This window comes from Ursus arctos, unplaced genomic scaffold (genome assembly GCF_023065955.2).
Source record: "Ursus arctos isolate Adak ecotype North America unplaced genomic scaffold, UrsArc2.0 scaffold_3, whole genome shotgun sequence".
Classification (NCBI taxonomy): domain Eukaryota; kingdom Metazoa; phylum Chordata; class Mammalia; order Carnivora; family Ursidae; genus Ursus; species Ursus arctos.
In genome coordinates this window covers 74746918-74763387 of record NW_026622985.1, presented here as the reverse complement: position 1 = coordinate 74763387, position 16470 = coordinate 74746918, and the positions used below count along the sequence as shown (strand labels likewise).

The window sequence follows — 16470 nt, the reverse complement described above, 5'->3', positions numbered from 1 at the left end:
GTCTTCTAAACAGAACTTGGCAAAGTTTTTTCTATATAGGGCCAGATAATAAACATAATAAATCTTTTGGGCTTTGTGGGCCATATGGTCTCTGCCACTGTCATTCAACTCTGTGTTTTAGTGCAAAAAGAGCCATGATCAATATGTAAATGAATGAGTGTGGTTTGTGTTCTAATAAAATTTTATTCATAAGAACAGGTGGTAAGCTATAGTTTGCCAACCATTTCTCTACTTAATTCTCTCTTTAGCTATAACATCTACTTTTCAACCCACATATTGTGAGTTTCAATTACTAAATATTCTAGTTCCGGAAATACTATTGGGTTCTTTTTATTTTTTATTTTATTTTATTTTATTTTTTTTAAGATTTTATTTATTTATTCGACAGAGAGAGAGACAGCCAGAGAGAGAGGGAACACAAGCAGGGGGAATGGGAGACGAAGAAGCAGGCTCATAGCGGAAGAGCCTGATGTGGGGCTCGATCCCAGATCGCCGGGATCACGCCCTGAGCCGAAGGCAGACGCTTAACCACTATGCCACCCAGGAGCCCCTGGGTTCTTTTTAAAACCCATTTGATTATTTCTGAACATCTCTGGTCTGATTCTTGGTTTTTATCCCCCCCCCCTTTTTCCTTAGACCTTTTATAAATTATATGCTGATCAATTTCAATAACTAAATTTTCTAGGTGTTTATGTCCTGTTTCCACTGACATTTTTGTTATGGTCACTGTTTTCTTACTCAGCATTTTGTTTGTTTGTTTTTTTAGTAAGCACATATATTTGAAATTTATGAGAATTCTACAAGGCCTGGGTTAAGAATACTTTCTTCTAAAGAGAATTTGCTCTTTTATTTGGTGATGGAGGTGCTGCTGTAGCCACTTTATTTTCTTATCTTGGGGATTTCTTTGTTGCATAGGTGGTAGCCAGTTGAATGAGGCCAGGCATATGGTGTGTATTCTCAGGAAAGACTCTTTCACTCACTCTGTAGATGGTGTAGAAACAGGTTTTCTGGTTGGCTTCCCATTATAAGAATACCGATTCTTTCTGGACCATCCTTTAACTGATAGTACAGCCCATTCACGGGTCCCAGTTTTTGCAGGAATCTCAGCCCTCCATGGGGTCGCTGACCAGTGGTGCATTCTCTTAAAGGTAGCTGTAGGGGCGCCTGGGTGGCACAGCGGTTAAGCGTCTGCCTTCGGCTCAGGGCGTGATCCCGGTGTTATGGGATCGAGCCCCACATCAGGCTCCTCTGCTATGAGCCTGCTTCTTCCTCTCCCACTCCCCCTGCTTGTGTTCCCTCTCTCGCTGGCTGTCTCTATCTCTGTCGAATAAATAAATAAAATCTTTAAAAAAAAAAAAAAAAGGTAGCTGTAAAGCCTCCTTGGTACCCACATTTCCCCCCAAGGCAGCCCTGGTGTTCACACTCATCCCTACTTTGGTTTCAGTGTCTGGTTCATTTTCTTGGCCTTGGGAGAATTTTTTTAACTTTGTTATAAGTTCAGCACAACATTTAACTGTATGCTTGTTATAACTTATGCAGTGTTGAGGTGTTTTGTAGTGAAAAGGGATTTTTGGTTATCAAGTCAATCCGCTATACTAGGAGCAGAAGTCACATGATAAAATTTGAATTTTGAAAGAAAGTATTTGAACATCTCTCTGGAGAACCTGTTGGAGCCCTTTCTGTCACCTCTGCTTCAGGCCCCACCCGATTAACTGCTGCTCGGCTATCACATCTCAACTTATATGACATTCCCAAACGGCCTCCTTCCCTGAAAATCCATACTACCCCCGAGCTTTGTGCTTTTGCCCTTCCTCAGTGTCATCGTACGTTACTGTCTGATTTTCCTTGTTTATGCCTTTCCCTATTACAAACTCTGTTAGGGCAGGAGACGTTTCTGTTGTGCTTGTATTACCCCCAGGACCTAGGCAGGCACTCAGTAAATATCTCTTAAGTAAGGAAATGACTGACATGCGACCATCGGTTTACAAATTTTATGGGTGAATTGTTGGGGCACTTGGTAAGTAGAGTTCACAATTAGATATTGTTCTTAATCAAATGCAGTGATTTTTGTGACCCGTGGGAAGACCCTGTGTAAACCAGAAAACTTGTATCATTTTACCACACGGAAATTAATAGATTAAGAGAATGAAATACTCTTTTTATGTATAAAATTGAAAATGATTATAACAAATGATAAAAACCGCAGTTGATGAGGTTGCAGGGAAATTAATCATTTCGTGCACCTGGGTCACAGTGCAGACTGGTAAGTACTTTCTCAAAAAGCAATTTTGTAGTATCTATCAAATGTTGAAAATATCATTACATTTGTCTTAGCTTGGGCTGCCGTCACAAAATTCCATCAGCTGGGTGGCTTAAACAATAGAAATGTATTTTCTCACAGTTCTGGAGAATGGAAGTGCTTTTGAGATCAGGGTGCCAGCACGGTCAGGTTCTGGGGGAGACTCTTCCTAGCTTGCAGATGACTGCCTTCTCCCTGTGTCCTTAGAGAGAAATCCCACTCTTCCTCTTCTTGTAAGGCCACCGATCCTATCAGATTAGTGCCCCACCCTTATGACTGACCTCTTTTAACCTTAATTACCTTTAACCTAAACGCCTCATCTCCAAATATGGTAACATTGGGGGATAGGACTTCACCATACGACTTTTCATTCAGGGTGGACACCGTTCAGTCCACAGCACCACTTAAACTAACAAAATACTTTTATGAATTTACCCCCAAGGAAACAATAAGACATGGGTTAAAAAAAAATAGTGTAAGATTACACATATGTAAGAATATAAGTATAGTATATACTCTATGGTAGGAAGAAATAGAGGAAAAAAGTCTAAATTCTAATGGAATATTGGATTAATAAATTCTGGTACATCCGTAAAATGAAGTATCATGCTTCCACTGAAAAGCATATATAAGGATATTTGGATAATGTGAGATGTTGATACTTCATTAAAAGAATCAAAAAATAAAAAGAATCAAATTATAAATCATAATTAAAATGTAGGATTTGATTTTATAGAATGAAAACTGGAATTATATTTACACAAGGGTATTATCTATTATTTATGATTGGGACATTTAAAGAAATTTTAAGTTTTATCTTTGTGTTTTTCTGACTTGCTCTCCTAAATTATGTACATATAGACCTTTACCTAAAAAATTGGTTTGTTAACATTAGGTATGGGGCAAAGACGATCTATCAGAGAATAATACCAATCTTAATACTCTTTATTTTTATCTAAAAATCATCTTGATATTTTATTTCTCTTGAATTCTAGAATGATGTGCTGTAATGAATTTAGTTTGATTCCTGGAGAGGCCCGTTATCAAACACCTTGATTACTGTCCACGACCTGTCTGTTCATCAGTAACTTAAGACAAAAACTGAGTCACAAGATCTCATATCCTCGTAGAGTCCAATTACTGCATTTTTTAAGAAGTATTTTTTTTTTAGAACCTCCAAAGAAAATAGACTACGGTAGGAAATACAAATAAGAATTAGGAGGGAGAAGTGTTTGGAAAGAAAACAGGGTTTTTGAATTTCATTTACAAAATATTTTCTCATAGAAAATGTTTCTTCCAGCTCAATGACCATAAGGGTTAGATTAATTTCTCTGGACAACAAAAATTTCAGGGAAAATGAAAGGACACTGATTATGTGACCAATATGTGACCATCCAGATGAGGTACCATTTTGTTTGGAAGAGTAAGAAGTGTTTCTAGGTTAGGGAACAGAAATATGAGACTGTTGTTTTCTGCCTCCTCTTCCCATCATTTCTTATTCTCATGCTGTGTCTTCCTCTCCTTTTTATTCTGTTCACAAATGGATATTGGTGGGAAATACACGAAGTGCAAAGTGACTTTTACCTGCTGTGCTGTGGGCAGATTGACAGTTCCGAAATGCTACTGCCTATGTGTCTCTCCCTTCTCATTTTGTCTAGAGGAAGCCAAGACGTCCTACATTCCTCATGGGGGAGAGCATGTGAAAAGAAGCCTCTAAGAAACTCAGAAGCACCACGAACTTGGTCACTTGCCCTGTCATTGCTTGCAACATAGCTTTCACTGCAAGCCTCCAAACTGCCAGGGCAAGGGATCCTACTTGATGAGCTGAGGAATGAGGGGGTTGATGGGCTGGTGAAGGAAATCTAGCTCATCAATTTGCCAGACTTTTCTATACAGCATTAACTCCTGGGGTATTAGTCAACCCACGGGCTTCCTGAGCACTCTGTTCCAGGCAATATGCAGACTCCTAGAGATTATAAAACCAAGGACACTTTTATCCCTCAAGTATCTAGAGGCTGGTCTAGCTGATAAAATGATTGAGAAAATCACCATAGATTATGTTACAGTTTTCATTACATCATAAAATAGATGGCTTGTCAGCACTGAATGATGCTTTTTAAGTGGGAATTGTGAAGAGATGCCATGATTAAATAATTTTGAGAAGTGATGTTAAACAGATTTCTCTACCATCAGACTTCTCAAACACCTTAATATGCCTTGCTTACATTATGGACCTCCAGCAAGGTCTCATAATTTGTAGTACTCAAAAAAAAAAAAAAAATCCTTGGGCTCTCTAACCCTTTCTATTGCAGGTTGTTTCAGGACCATTGTTTCCTAAAACCTGTTGGCAGCCGGATGAAATGGATATTAGAATTCGTTCTTATTGGTCTTTATGGGCCTCAGAAAGGTTATATTATGCTGGAAAAAGATACATAAAATGTGTGAACTGTTAACTGTTCAAGGGAGGTGAAGCTATGAGGCTAGTCCATACTTAAATATTTAAGCAGATTCCCTCATTGATGTTTGCGCTTCTGTTCAAATGCCTGACTCTACAACCCATTTTCACACTCTTTTCCTCTTAGATCTTTCTTGAAATATAATGTAATGATTCTTCCCTTCGTAGACACTCATTTCTTATCAGAACTACCTCAAAAGCCGTGAGAGATAGAAGATGAAGAGAATACTGTCTCTCTCATTCCTGAGTAGTCTTTCAAAAACACCTTCTCAATTTGGAGCTTATATTGTACTGTTTACAGAAAAAGTTGATAGTGATGACAAGATGTCCAGTGTACAGAATGGCTTCTGTTTGTTTTTAAATGCCTAATCTGCTGGATTGACGAATAGCATGAGTTCTAAAATCCATCGTGAGATCTCTTAGTTCATGTAGGAATTTAATAAAATCAATTTGTATAGGCCTTAATATGTATAGGAACTATTTTTGGACAAATCTGCCTTTCAAAAAAGGGAGTGTGTGTGTGTGTGTATGTGTGTGTGAGTATGAGTGTGTCTGCACATGGTGCTTTCTCTGAAAGCAGAATGAGACCCATACGCAGAGGTGAGATGAGGTTAAGCATCAGTTGCAGAAGTTCCACTGTGTACGAATTCCTTTTTTTCGGTATCTTTCCGGTATAATTAACATTGACCCAACTACATTTGGTGTTCCTTTGCTTATCATGTAATGCCAGAAGGGAGTCCTCTGCCATAACGTGTTTGTATCTATAATTAAAGGAAATGCATTTACCATTAAACTGTATTTTATAATTTGTTCATATCTTAAACTTTCATGGAATACTATTCTTACTAAAATCATGTGATTTCAATAACTATATGAAAAAATGCAAAGTTTAAATCTTGATACATGAGAAAGCCCTTTTTTCTCATTGGGACAACTTTGCTATTTATCAGTCATAGAATTAAGCTTCAATTAACATTCAAATCAGAAAATTGGCCTTTTACTTTAGAATTTTCAGTAACCATATTAACCATTGTCTTTTTATCAATATCGAAGAGGCATTACTTATATTACTTATTATTTTACTTATTACTTATTTACTTATTATCTCGGGGGAAAAATTCTGTTCTTGAGATTTAAAGCAAATGATTTCACTAATAATTAAAATGGCAGGTAAATACTAAAAATTTTCTGCTAAGTGTAAATACAGCTAACTTTTGTCAGAGATCTTTTTACCCAGGATACTTAACTATAATTCCTGTACTGTTTTCTTTTCAAAAAATGTCCTGTTTTACCTACTGTTAAGTGATTTAAAACTTCCAATTAATTTATGCCCTATTAATACTAATAAGCAATATTTGTGATTTCCTCATTCATGAGTTTTTATTATCTGCTGTAGCTGATATTTTTATATTCAGTGTATCACTTATTCACGTCGTTAGCATTTATTTGCCATTTAGCATTTCTCAACAATCTGCCAGCTACTGTTCTGGGTATCGGGGTGCAGCACAAAGGAGGCAAACAATAAACAGATCTATCACATGTGGGTTGATGGCGTATTATGTACAATGACAAGGATTAAAGAATGTGAAAAGAAAAGAGACCTGTGGGAATGGGAGATTACACCTTTACAGCAGGTGGTTGGATAACCTCACTAATCCTGAGTCATGTGGGTAGAGATGAGAAGGAATGAGCAAGCCCTGTGTGCCTAGGAAAAGACCCTCCCAGGCTGTGAGAATAGCGTGTGCAAAGGCCCTGAGACAGAGCATGTGTCCTGTGTTTGAGGACTAGCTAGGAAGCCAGAGTGGCTGGAGTGAAGGGACCTGCTATGACGGGTAGAGAAGATCAGAGTGAGTGTGGGGAGGAGGGCGTCCTATAAGATCTTGCAGATCATTATAAGAATTTTGGCTTTTGCAATGAGTATAAGCATTATAAGACGTAACTAGGCTTGGAAAAGGCTCACTGTAGTGTGTTGCCAATACTCTGACATAGAAAAGACTAGAAGAGGGAGACTAAGGAGGCTGTAATCATACTTGAGATATGTTTTGAAGGTACAGCTGACAGAAATTAATTTATAAGCTGAGTTTATAAAGCTATTATTTTAAATCTCTATTACCCTGGGTGTAGTAGACGAATTTTCATATTATACAACTGGTTTAAGTTACTCTTAAACCTGCTTCCTGCAAGTACAAATTTTAAGGACTGACTTTGTTGAGATTTTTTTTTAATAGAATTACTGATTCAGTGGTGCCTGGGTGGCTCAGTAAGTTAAGCGTCTGCCTTCAGCTCAGGTCAGGATCCCTGCTCAGCGGGGAGCCTGTTTCTCCCTCCCCCTCTGCCTGATGCCCTGCCTACCTGTGCGCACATATTCTCCTCTCTCTCTCTCTCTCTCTCTTAAATAAATAAAATCTTTAAAAGAAAGAATTACTGATTCAGTGGCAGATATTTTAAATTTTATTGATATTTAAGCTCTCTGCCTTGTGTAAGTAATATAGAAAATGTCTGATGTAAGTAAGTATATTTAGAATATTCCACATTGTTTCTCAGATACGGTTTACATTTTTTAATAGAGATTTTTTTTCCTCTTTATTATTTTCTGTGAAAATGTAGGGAAAAGAGAATAAGACATGAGCACTAAGGGCCCCAGATTTGGAAATGCAAGAGACCTAGGTTCAAGTCCAGGCGTGTGCTCTTACTAGCTGTGTGACCTGGGGGAAGTCACCTAACCTCCCTGAGCTTCATCAGCTTCCTTTCTTGGAGGCTGGAGAATGGATTGCTGTGAGCGTCCTATGTTGTGCATATAAAACAGCACAGTACCAGGAGCATATTTAGAATTTTGTTACTGATAATTGTTTATTTTAATAACGGCTATGACAAGGAAGATATTGATGACACAGGACATATTTTCATTTATTGGGAAGAATAATTTTAGCATTTTAAAGAAGATTTTATTTATTTATTTGACAAAGCAGGAGCAGGGGTAGGGACAGAGGGAGAGAGAGAAGCAGACTTCCCTCTGAGGAGGGAGCCTGACGTGGGGCTGGATCCCAAGGCCCCGGGGTCATGACTTGAGCCGAATGACAACTGAGCCACCCAGGCACCCCAGAAAAATAATTTTAGAAGGAGCTGTTACCTTTAGGCATGACTGCAGCAAAACTGTTATTTATTCCCAGTCACTTAGGTACAGATGTTCACTTCGTATACCTAATATTCAGTACATAGTCTGATATATGCACTAAAGGGCATAAGAATAAGGACAGGTCCAAAATACTAACTATTGTATTTAACTTGTCAGATGTATACCTAATTTGATAGTAAACTCACTTAAGACGATGGCTTTTCACTGTATATAACCGTCTTTATCTTAGTGAAAGTTGACACAAGTGGTGTTCCTCTGACTTACCTTTCTCGCTTTTTATCACCTAAACCCCTGGCTCCGTTGTGTCGGGTAGGCGAGGTGCCCCGCTGAAGTTTAATATGACAGGATGACTTGCTGTATCGCTGTGAATCACAATCTCCTTTGACAGTTGAAGCAAACAGTAAAATTCACTCTAATATAACCATGTGGTGTCTGTCCAAGAGCAAAGCCAAAGAACCGTATCAGTCATCAGAATAAGAAAAATAAGTTCTTTGCTCTTTTTCATCAAGTTTGCATTGGCGTATAGAGTGAAATACCAACCCACAACTTTGTGGTATGAGTTTTTGTGCTATCTGTATGATAATATAATGTAGTTATAGTTTACATCTGAATGCCCAAATTCCCAAGTTGATGATGTATATAGAACTCTCCGCTTGATGGGCGCATGGGTGGCTCAAGCAGTTAAGCGTCCGACTCTTGGTTTCTGCTCAGGTCATGATCTCATGGGCCATGAGACTGAGCCCCACATCAGGCACTATGCTCAGCAGGAGTCTGCTTGGATATTCTCTCCCTCTGCCCCTTCCCCTGCTCTCTTTCTTGCCCTCTCTCTCTCAAATAAATAAATAAATCTTAAAAAAAAAAAAAAAAACTCTGCTCTTGAACTTTTGTGATCATTATTATACTTATTCTTAAGTTATCATCTGCTCAGTGGGAATTGACTCTGAAGTAATAGGTGAAAATTGCATTATATTATAAATTATTTTAATAAATTATTATAAAGCATTGGGGTTAGCTCAGAGTTCATTGTTTTGTAATTTATAGATCAGACTTTCTTTTCTCCTTCCTAAAAATATTTGAAAGACCAATATTTGCCATTAGTTTTTCTGCAGTTCACATTGGAAATACGTTCTGGTAGAATGTATTATTCTGACTATGAAAGAAAATAATTGATGTTTCCCTATTTAGGAATGAAGTATAATTGTAAGATTTTCAAAGCATACATTCCAGCAGCATATGAGATTCTGAAATAACAAATTATTTACTCTGTAATGGCAAAAAAAATTTTCAGACTTAAATGATGCTTTGAGATGAATAAAGGGTCTTTATGTCATTATGATTCAGGTATAACTTTAAAATTAATTGCTTTTATCCTAATTGACTAGTTGCAAGTATCAAAGGTACACATGCACACATATACATGTTATATATATATATACACATATACATACAACAATCTCCTGGGGAAAGTTATATCAAACATTCATTTTTCTTTATTTTTCGTAATCATTTATACCTATTTTATCCATAGGTATTAAAAATTAGTTAAAATATAATCTTTAGAAAAATAAGGTAATGGAGGAAGAAATGATTGGTGTTAATTATCAAATGCAAAAGATTCATTTCATTGAAATAGACACTTTTTGAATATGAGATTAGTAGATCTTTCTCATTGCATTAACAAAGTTACAGTTCATACTTTCAAAAATTTTGATGACTGTTATACAACCAGATACTGAAACTGATACAGAATAAATTCTAAATCCATTATTAGAAAGAGTTTATACTTTTAATCCTGATCTTACTAAAAGATTTCTGTTTGTAACTACCTCTAAAAGTCCTGATGTGAACTTGCCTTGATTCCATAGGGATATTTGGCTAAGCACAAAATCCGGGAACATAGCTGGTCTGCCTTCTCTATATGTTTTTATTCAACTATTTGTTTTGAATTGTAAGCCCCTACATTTAAACCAAAAAATAATGCAGTAAATAACCAAATGTATTCAAATTTTCTGTATTTTTTACAATGAGAACAAAATCTCCAGTTTCACATTAGCTTGATTTTTATTCGGAAGAAAAGTAGTTAAAATATTTTAGTTTGCATTCCGTATGCTTTTATAATATTTTCATCCATGGGATATTTATTCAATTTGTCAAATGTTTGGTACCACATAAAACACTTTCACTACCATTCTCAAGGACTAGTCATTGTTTTCAGTAGATCTGGAAAATATTTATTGTAATCCTTTACCTTGAAGGCTGTCTAAGACAGAATAATTCCATTCCATTCATTCCAGGTCAAAATATGAAGCAAATGGCTACAAATACCTCCTTTAAATAAATTTCCATTAGAGATGCAAGTAATATGTATACTGTGGACCAATATGCATTTTCCTTAATTATTCTTCAGGGAAATATAAAGATATATGTATATATAAATATATATTAAAATAAAGATATATAAAGATATAAAATATATGAAAGTAAACATTCTATTAGTATAAAATACTGATTTTGTTTTGTTTTGTTTTGTTTTGTTTTGTTTTGTTTTTCCAGGCCTGATGGAATTGGAACTGTTTCAGTGGAAGAAAAAGAGAGATTTGAGGAGATAAAAGAAAGACTCTCTTCTCTTTTAGAAAATCAGATAAGCCATTTCAGGTATATACTCTATTCATTAAGTATTTGCTTTCTTCACTTAATACTCCAGTTCCCTATAGAAGTTTATTATGTCTTTCTGTGGCTACTCAAGAACTACCAGTAGCTTCTTCTCCATCGCCTGCCAGGTAAGATCCACATCCCTCAGTCTGTGGTCTGCTTCTAAGCCTGCTGTTCAGTTTTCACCATTCATTAAGGTAGGTCCCTTCTCCTTCAGTTTGTGGAATGCATCTCTCACTTGCTTGTGCATTTCTCATCCTTGAGTAGCCTCTTCCCCAACCTCTGGTGAGCAGTCCTCCCTCTCAGTTACCAGGCAAGGAACTTCTTATGTCCTATCTTCATAGTAGAGCTGTTTTCGATCCTTCCAGCAAAGACTGGAAAACCTGAAGCCTTTTAGCATTTATCACCTGTACTCCTCACTAGTCACTTATCACATAGTTACAATACCCATTTTTTAAGTCATTGGTTACTTTATTTACATTTTGTGGGAACAAGGGCCATGTTGCCTGGCACAGTTCCTTGCTCGAAAAAATTAACCATTGATCCTAAGAACATTTACAGAATGAAAGATCAAAATCTTGATGTTTTTTACCCTGATTAAGTTAGCTCAATAGAACCTAATGGTTAAGAACAGAAATATTTCTGGAGAATGCAATTCAAGACAAAGGAGAAAACAAAGAAAGAGGAATAGTTAAGACCCCTGAACAGAAAGTCAATGTTAAAGAGGAGGAAATCGTCATAATGATAGTTAATAGAAACCCCAAGTGATGATTGAGCTTAGAAAGCAACCAAAATATTAAGATGTTTTAGTATGTTGAGAGAGGATTTACCCACCTGGGACTGAGTTTGGAGTTCTATTAATTAGATTATATTAGTTATTTTGGAGTTTGGAGTCACATTAGATTAAGTATATAAAAAGAGGATATTAAAAAGACAATTATAAACAAAATAATGGCATGTAAATCATAGTAAATATTGTATCTCAGTTATCTAGGATATTTACAGAATATAAATACTGAATTTAACTCGCCAAAATGGCATAACTGTTAGAAAGACAGGAAGGACAGGAATTACATTTAGGATGGGAGAAAGTAGTAAAAAAAAAAAAAAGAAAGAAAAGAAAAAAGCTACTTATGTCTAAAGTGGAGTAACAAGATTATATTTACTCTCCCAGCTGAAACAAAAAAAAATTTTTAAAAGATAAAATATGCAGAAGATTGCTTTTCGGCACACTAAACATAAAGACAATGAATAAAAGTGATTCTTGAGAGAAACAAATGAATAAGGTCTTTTATTGTGTCTGCTTGGCACCAGGAGAGTATTTCTGGGTCAAGGCCCAGGGAGGAGAATCCCAGTGGACACCCTGACTTGAGGAGACAGATGTAGGAGTACAGGGAGGGCAAGGCAGCCAGAGTTTGTAGGTCAAAGTTCTAAAGAAAAGAGAGGAGAGACTTACAGGTATTTGCTGAGGGTCCCTCTAGAGTCTTCAACTAAGTATTGATCTGAGTATGTATGTAAGGAAACTATTTAAAGTCAGATAAATAATCCTTTCACTCCATGGTAGGATTACAGGAGATAATCCTCAAAGCTAACACAAAGCTAGGAGGAGTACCAGTTTCTACCACCCAGAGTGGAAAACTTCTAAGTTGTGGACAGAGGGTAGAATACTCAAGAGAATTTTTACCTCAGTAATAGAAAAAAATAGAAAAAAATCAAGATTCAAATAAATCAAACTGTTTCTAAGTAATTTTAACTACATTCCAGAGTAAAGTTCAAGAATAAAGGAATACAAAAATATTGAGCCACCAATAATGTAAAACAATAATGTCTAGCATCCAGTCAGAAATCTCTAGGCACACAATGAAATGGTAAAATATGACCAATGAAGAGAATGAAAATAGCCAAAAGTGGAAGTGACACAGAAGATAGAATTAGTAAACAATAGTATTAAAAGAATTCTTACCAAATGTCATATTTTCAGCCTGTTAAGGGCATCTATGGAAAACATACAACTTCATACTTAACAGTGAAAGATTGAATGTTTTTCACCTAAGATCAAAAGCAAGGCAAGGGTGTCTGCTCAAAAATCAGTAGTCAGGGTTGTGTGGTGTGGACAGTTCAGAAATCAACTTACACACATAAGGTCAATTGATTTTCAAAGATAATTTGCAAAGTACACTTTTTTTGATAAATGGTGCTAGAACTATTATAGCCATATGCAAAATATTGACCTGGATCCATACCTCATACCTGATTCATAAGTTAACTCAAAATGGGTAGACCTAGAAAACAGAAAATCTCTTTGTTCTTGGACTAAGCAAAGATTCTTCAAAACACCGAAATCAAGATTCATAAATGGAACAATGTTACTTTGAACTTCATCAACATTAAGAACTTTTGATCTTCCAAAGACACTGATAAGGGAATAAAGAGATGTATCTCAGAATGGGAAAAAGCATTTGCACAATACATTTCCCACAAAAAACTATTATCCAGAATATATAAAAAACTCTTAAAACTTGGTAAGAAATGAAACAACCCAATACAAATTTGTTTCTGATATTTCACCAAAGACACATGGCGAAAAGGCATATGAAAAGATGCTCAACGTCACTATTCTTTAGGGAAATACAAACTAAAACACAATGCGGTACTACTACATTATTAGTATAAATAAAATTAAGAAAAATAATTACCACCCAAAAGGCGTTGGCATGGATGTGAAACTGGAACTCTGCACATACTCTTGATAGGAGTATAAAAGGGTACAGCACACTTTGTAAGATTGCAGGTTTTTAAAAATTCAAACACCTCTAACATATGACCCAGCCGTTCCACTTGTAGGTATTCTCCAAGAGAAATGAAAGCACATGTTCACACGAAGACTTTCATGTGAATGTTCATTCCAGTGTTATTCATAATAGCCAGAATATGAAAACAAGACAGAAGGCTATCAACAAGAAAGAGATAAACAATCGCAATACTTCTGATCAGCAAAAAGGAATGAATGGTTGATAGCATGAATGAATTTCAAAATATACTGAGAGAAATCAGATGCAAAAATGTATGTACTGTAAGATTCCTCTTACATAAAATTATAGAAAATACAAACTAATTCAACTACAAAGTAAATCAGTGGTTGCCTGGGCCCAAGGGGTGGGGAGGAAACATTTGGAGGTCATGAATATGTATATTAAATCGATTTGGTGATGGTTTCATGGGTGAATACATATGTCAGAACTTACCAAATTATTTTAAATATGTGCAGTTATATGTCATTTATGCCTCTAAATCTATTAAAAAGTAAGTACTTCCATAGTGGGAAGTTAGTAGAATAATATATAAAACTGAAAAATCAAGAATTAGAAATATTAGCATGTAGGTTAGGAATATAATGTTTAAATACAGAAAGAAATAACTAAATTTAAAAACTTTTTTTTCTGGAGCAATTACTTGCAGAGTGGGGTGGAAATGACATAAAGGATTTCTGTTTTTCGAAAGAAGTCTTTAGAAGTTTTCTTTCAGACTATGTGCATATATAATTTTGATAAAAAGAAATACTGTATTTTAAAAGGTAAAGAAAAGAAACAGTTTAATTGTGGGACGTGTCTATGCAGGCTCATCTATCTGTGTAATTAATTTCCTAAGGTGGGAATCAGGGTGATTTTAGTTTACTCAGATTAGATATTAATCTTAGTTGCATTTCATTTGATGGTTGAGTATTTTCCAATTTGTTTTGTTATTACAGAGCTGTCGAAGTGGTAAAAACCCAAAATATTTATCCTGAAAGGCAGAACAAAACTATTCCTTTCTTTTAAAACTCGTTTTGTAAAGATTAATTAAGCTTCTCTGTAGTTATTTTCTGTACTTTATTGATTCAGGATTACTTGTACTCTGTAAATGTGTTGAATTATTTACACATCATGGGCAGCTAATGCTAATTCAGAACATACCCAGTGGGACCTCCGAGCCCTGAAATGCTAAATGTAATCTGGGGATCAGTAACATTCCATTCATAAAATGTGTCACCCACAGGTTAATGGAAATAAACAATAGGAAAGACAATGGGTGGATTATGCAAATACAGTGAAAAGATTTAAGCAGGGGGAGGGGACTATAAGAACCCAATTTGTGTTTCATTTAAACGTGGATTAAGGTTTATGGTATACAAAATGATGAAAGCTACTTTGCTAATTTGCTAATGCTCTAAAAAGCAACACTGCGCAGGAAAAAAAAAACAATCAAAAATAAATTGGCGGTTGCTTTTGTGCATGGTAGCAGAGAGGAGTAAGAGATGCATGGAGGGAAGAGTGAGTTAAGGAAATTTTTAACAGTAAATGAAATAAACAGTGTTCTGAGGAAAAATTTGACCAGATTTATGACATTTTTTGCAATTATCTGACACTAATAAAAGTTTCATAAAACTAAAACCCAATCCTACTATGAATTTAACAGCCATTTGTGAGAAATCCATCTTTAAGCAGTCTTGAAAATTTCCTGCTGTAATACAAATTGAATTTAAAATATATGTGTTCTTAGGGAAACCTGTTCAAATTGCCTTATGAAAAAAATAACTTCATTGTGATTTACATCTTAGAAGATATGTTTACCAAGTCCCTGAATAATGGCGAAGGACAGGGAAATATATAAACTTCAGTTCTGATCCAGAGCAAAGTGGCAGCCTGAGGACAGCTCAGCTGCCTGTAGTACTTGATCTTGGGGGGGGCGGGGGGGGGGTGTTGGGGAGGAGGTGCTTTACTGAACCTGATTCAAGAGAGCCAGGAGCTCCAGTAGGATGAAGAGGCCCTGACATTCTCTGCTCTTTAAGTGGAAAGTGACCTGAAGAGGGACCCCCGTGTAAAGAGCAATAAATCTGTCACCACCTTGTGTCAGCTAACTTCTAAGGAGCCCGCTCACTCGCCCAGCCTCTGACCCTAATTTCGGAACACGAGTGTGAGCTGCCCTCCCGTTGTTGGTGTCTTTAGGAATGCCCGGCATTAGACTGAGGATAACCATCTCTGCTGGCAAATTGTGGAGCTCTGGAAAGTTTATGTTTTGTGTGGGGAGGTTGTAGAGTTAACCACTGGCATACTAGGCAGATGTCAGGAAAGGGGGGAGCTGGGACCTGTTTTGTACTAGAAGTTATGTCTGGGGGGTGTGCTTCCGTCTCAAGCCACCCATAACTACAAGAGGAATTGGGGAAAATCATTTTGTTCATCATAGGGCTTGAACAACAGCAAACCTGACGAAGATTTTAGGGACTATATTTTAATTATCTCTTTACTGGTAGAATCTTAGAGGGTTTTTTTGTTTTTTGGTGTGTTTTTTTTTTTTAATTTACTGTGTTCTGTCTGAACATACATCCTCAAAATTTTAGAAACTTTTCATCACAGTTTATACCCTTACTGTTAAAAGAAATTGAAAGCATGGAACTAGGTAATTTTCTGCCGTTAAGATTTTCCCACATGGGTTGATGCCATTTTAACCAACTTTTCACTGTTCTTCAATAATGCCAAGTAATAGAAGTGGGAATTATTGAGCAGTCTTGGATATTAAATGGAAATTAAATATTAAATGTTTGTTCCTCCTTTTGTTTTTAAAGATACTGTTTTCCCTTTGGACGACCTGAAGGTGCTCTGAAAGCTACGCTTTCATTACTTGAAAGGGTACGTTTGAACACTGCTTTATAAATACTATTTGCACTCTCAGTGGCTGTGTACTTTAGTGACTGACACAGGCAGACAGGCCCGTTCCTCACAACGAAAGTGTTCTCTGAGGCTGTCGGTCCCATTTCACCACTTTCTCACCCGCTCTGAACCACGTTCCAACTCTTCCTGTCTCCTCCTTCTTCCTCCCCACAGCTTTTCTGAAGCCCACCCCTGCCATCCGCGGCCGAGTTGATGGAATCTTGGTAGTCGTACCCATTTC

The 16470-nt window shown here is 36.4% G+C and overlaps 1 protein-coding gene across 10 annotated transcripts in view; it reads left to right on the top strand.

The window, feature by feature from the left end:
* The window catches only part of CADPS2 (calcium dependent secretion activator 2), a 513662-nt gene that overhangs the window by 383942 nt on the left and 113250 nt on the right, over positions 1–16470 (top strand). For all 10 annotated transcript variants that reach the window (XM_044387950.3, XM_044387934.3, XM_044387928.3 and 7 more), the window contains exons 14-15: positions 10444–10545; positions 16145–16208. In XM_044387950.3, coding sequence (XP_044243885.1) covers positions 10444–10545; positions 16145–16208 — 166 coding nt within the window. The remainder of the gene's footprint in view (positions 1–10443; positions 10546–16144; positions 16209–16470) is intronic.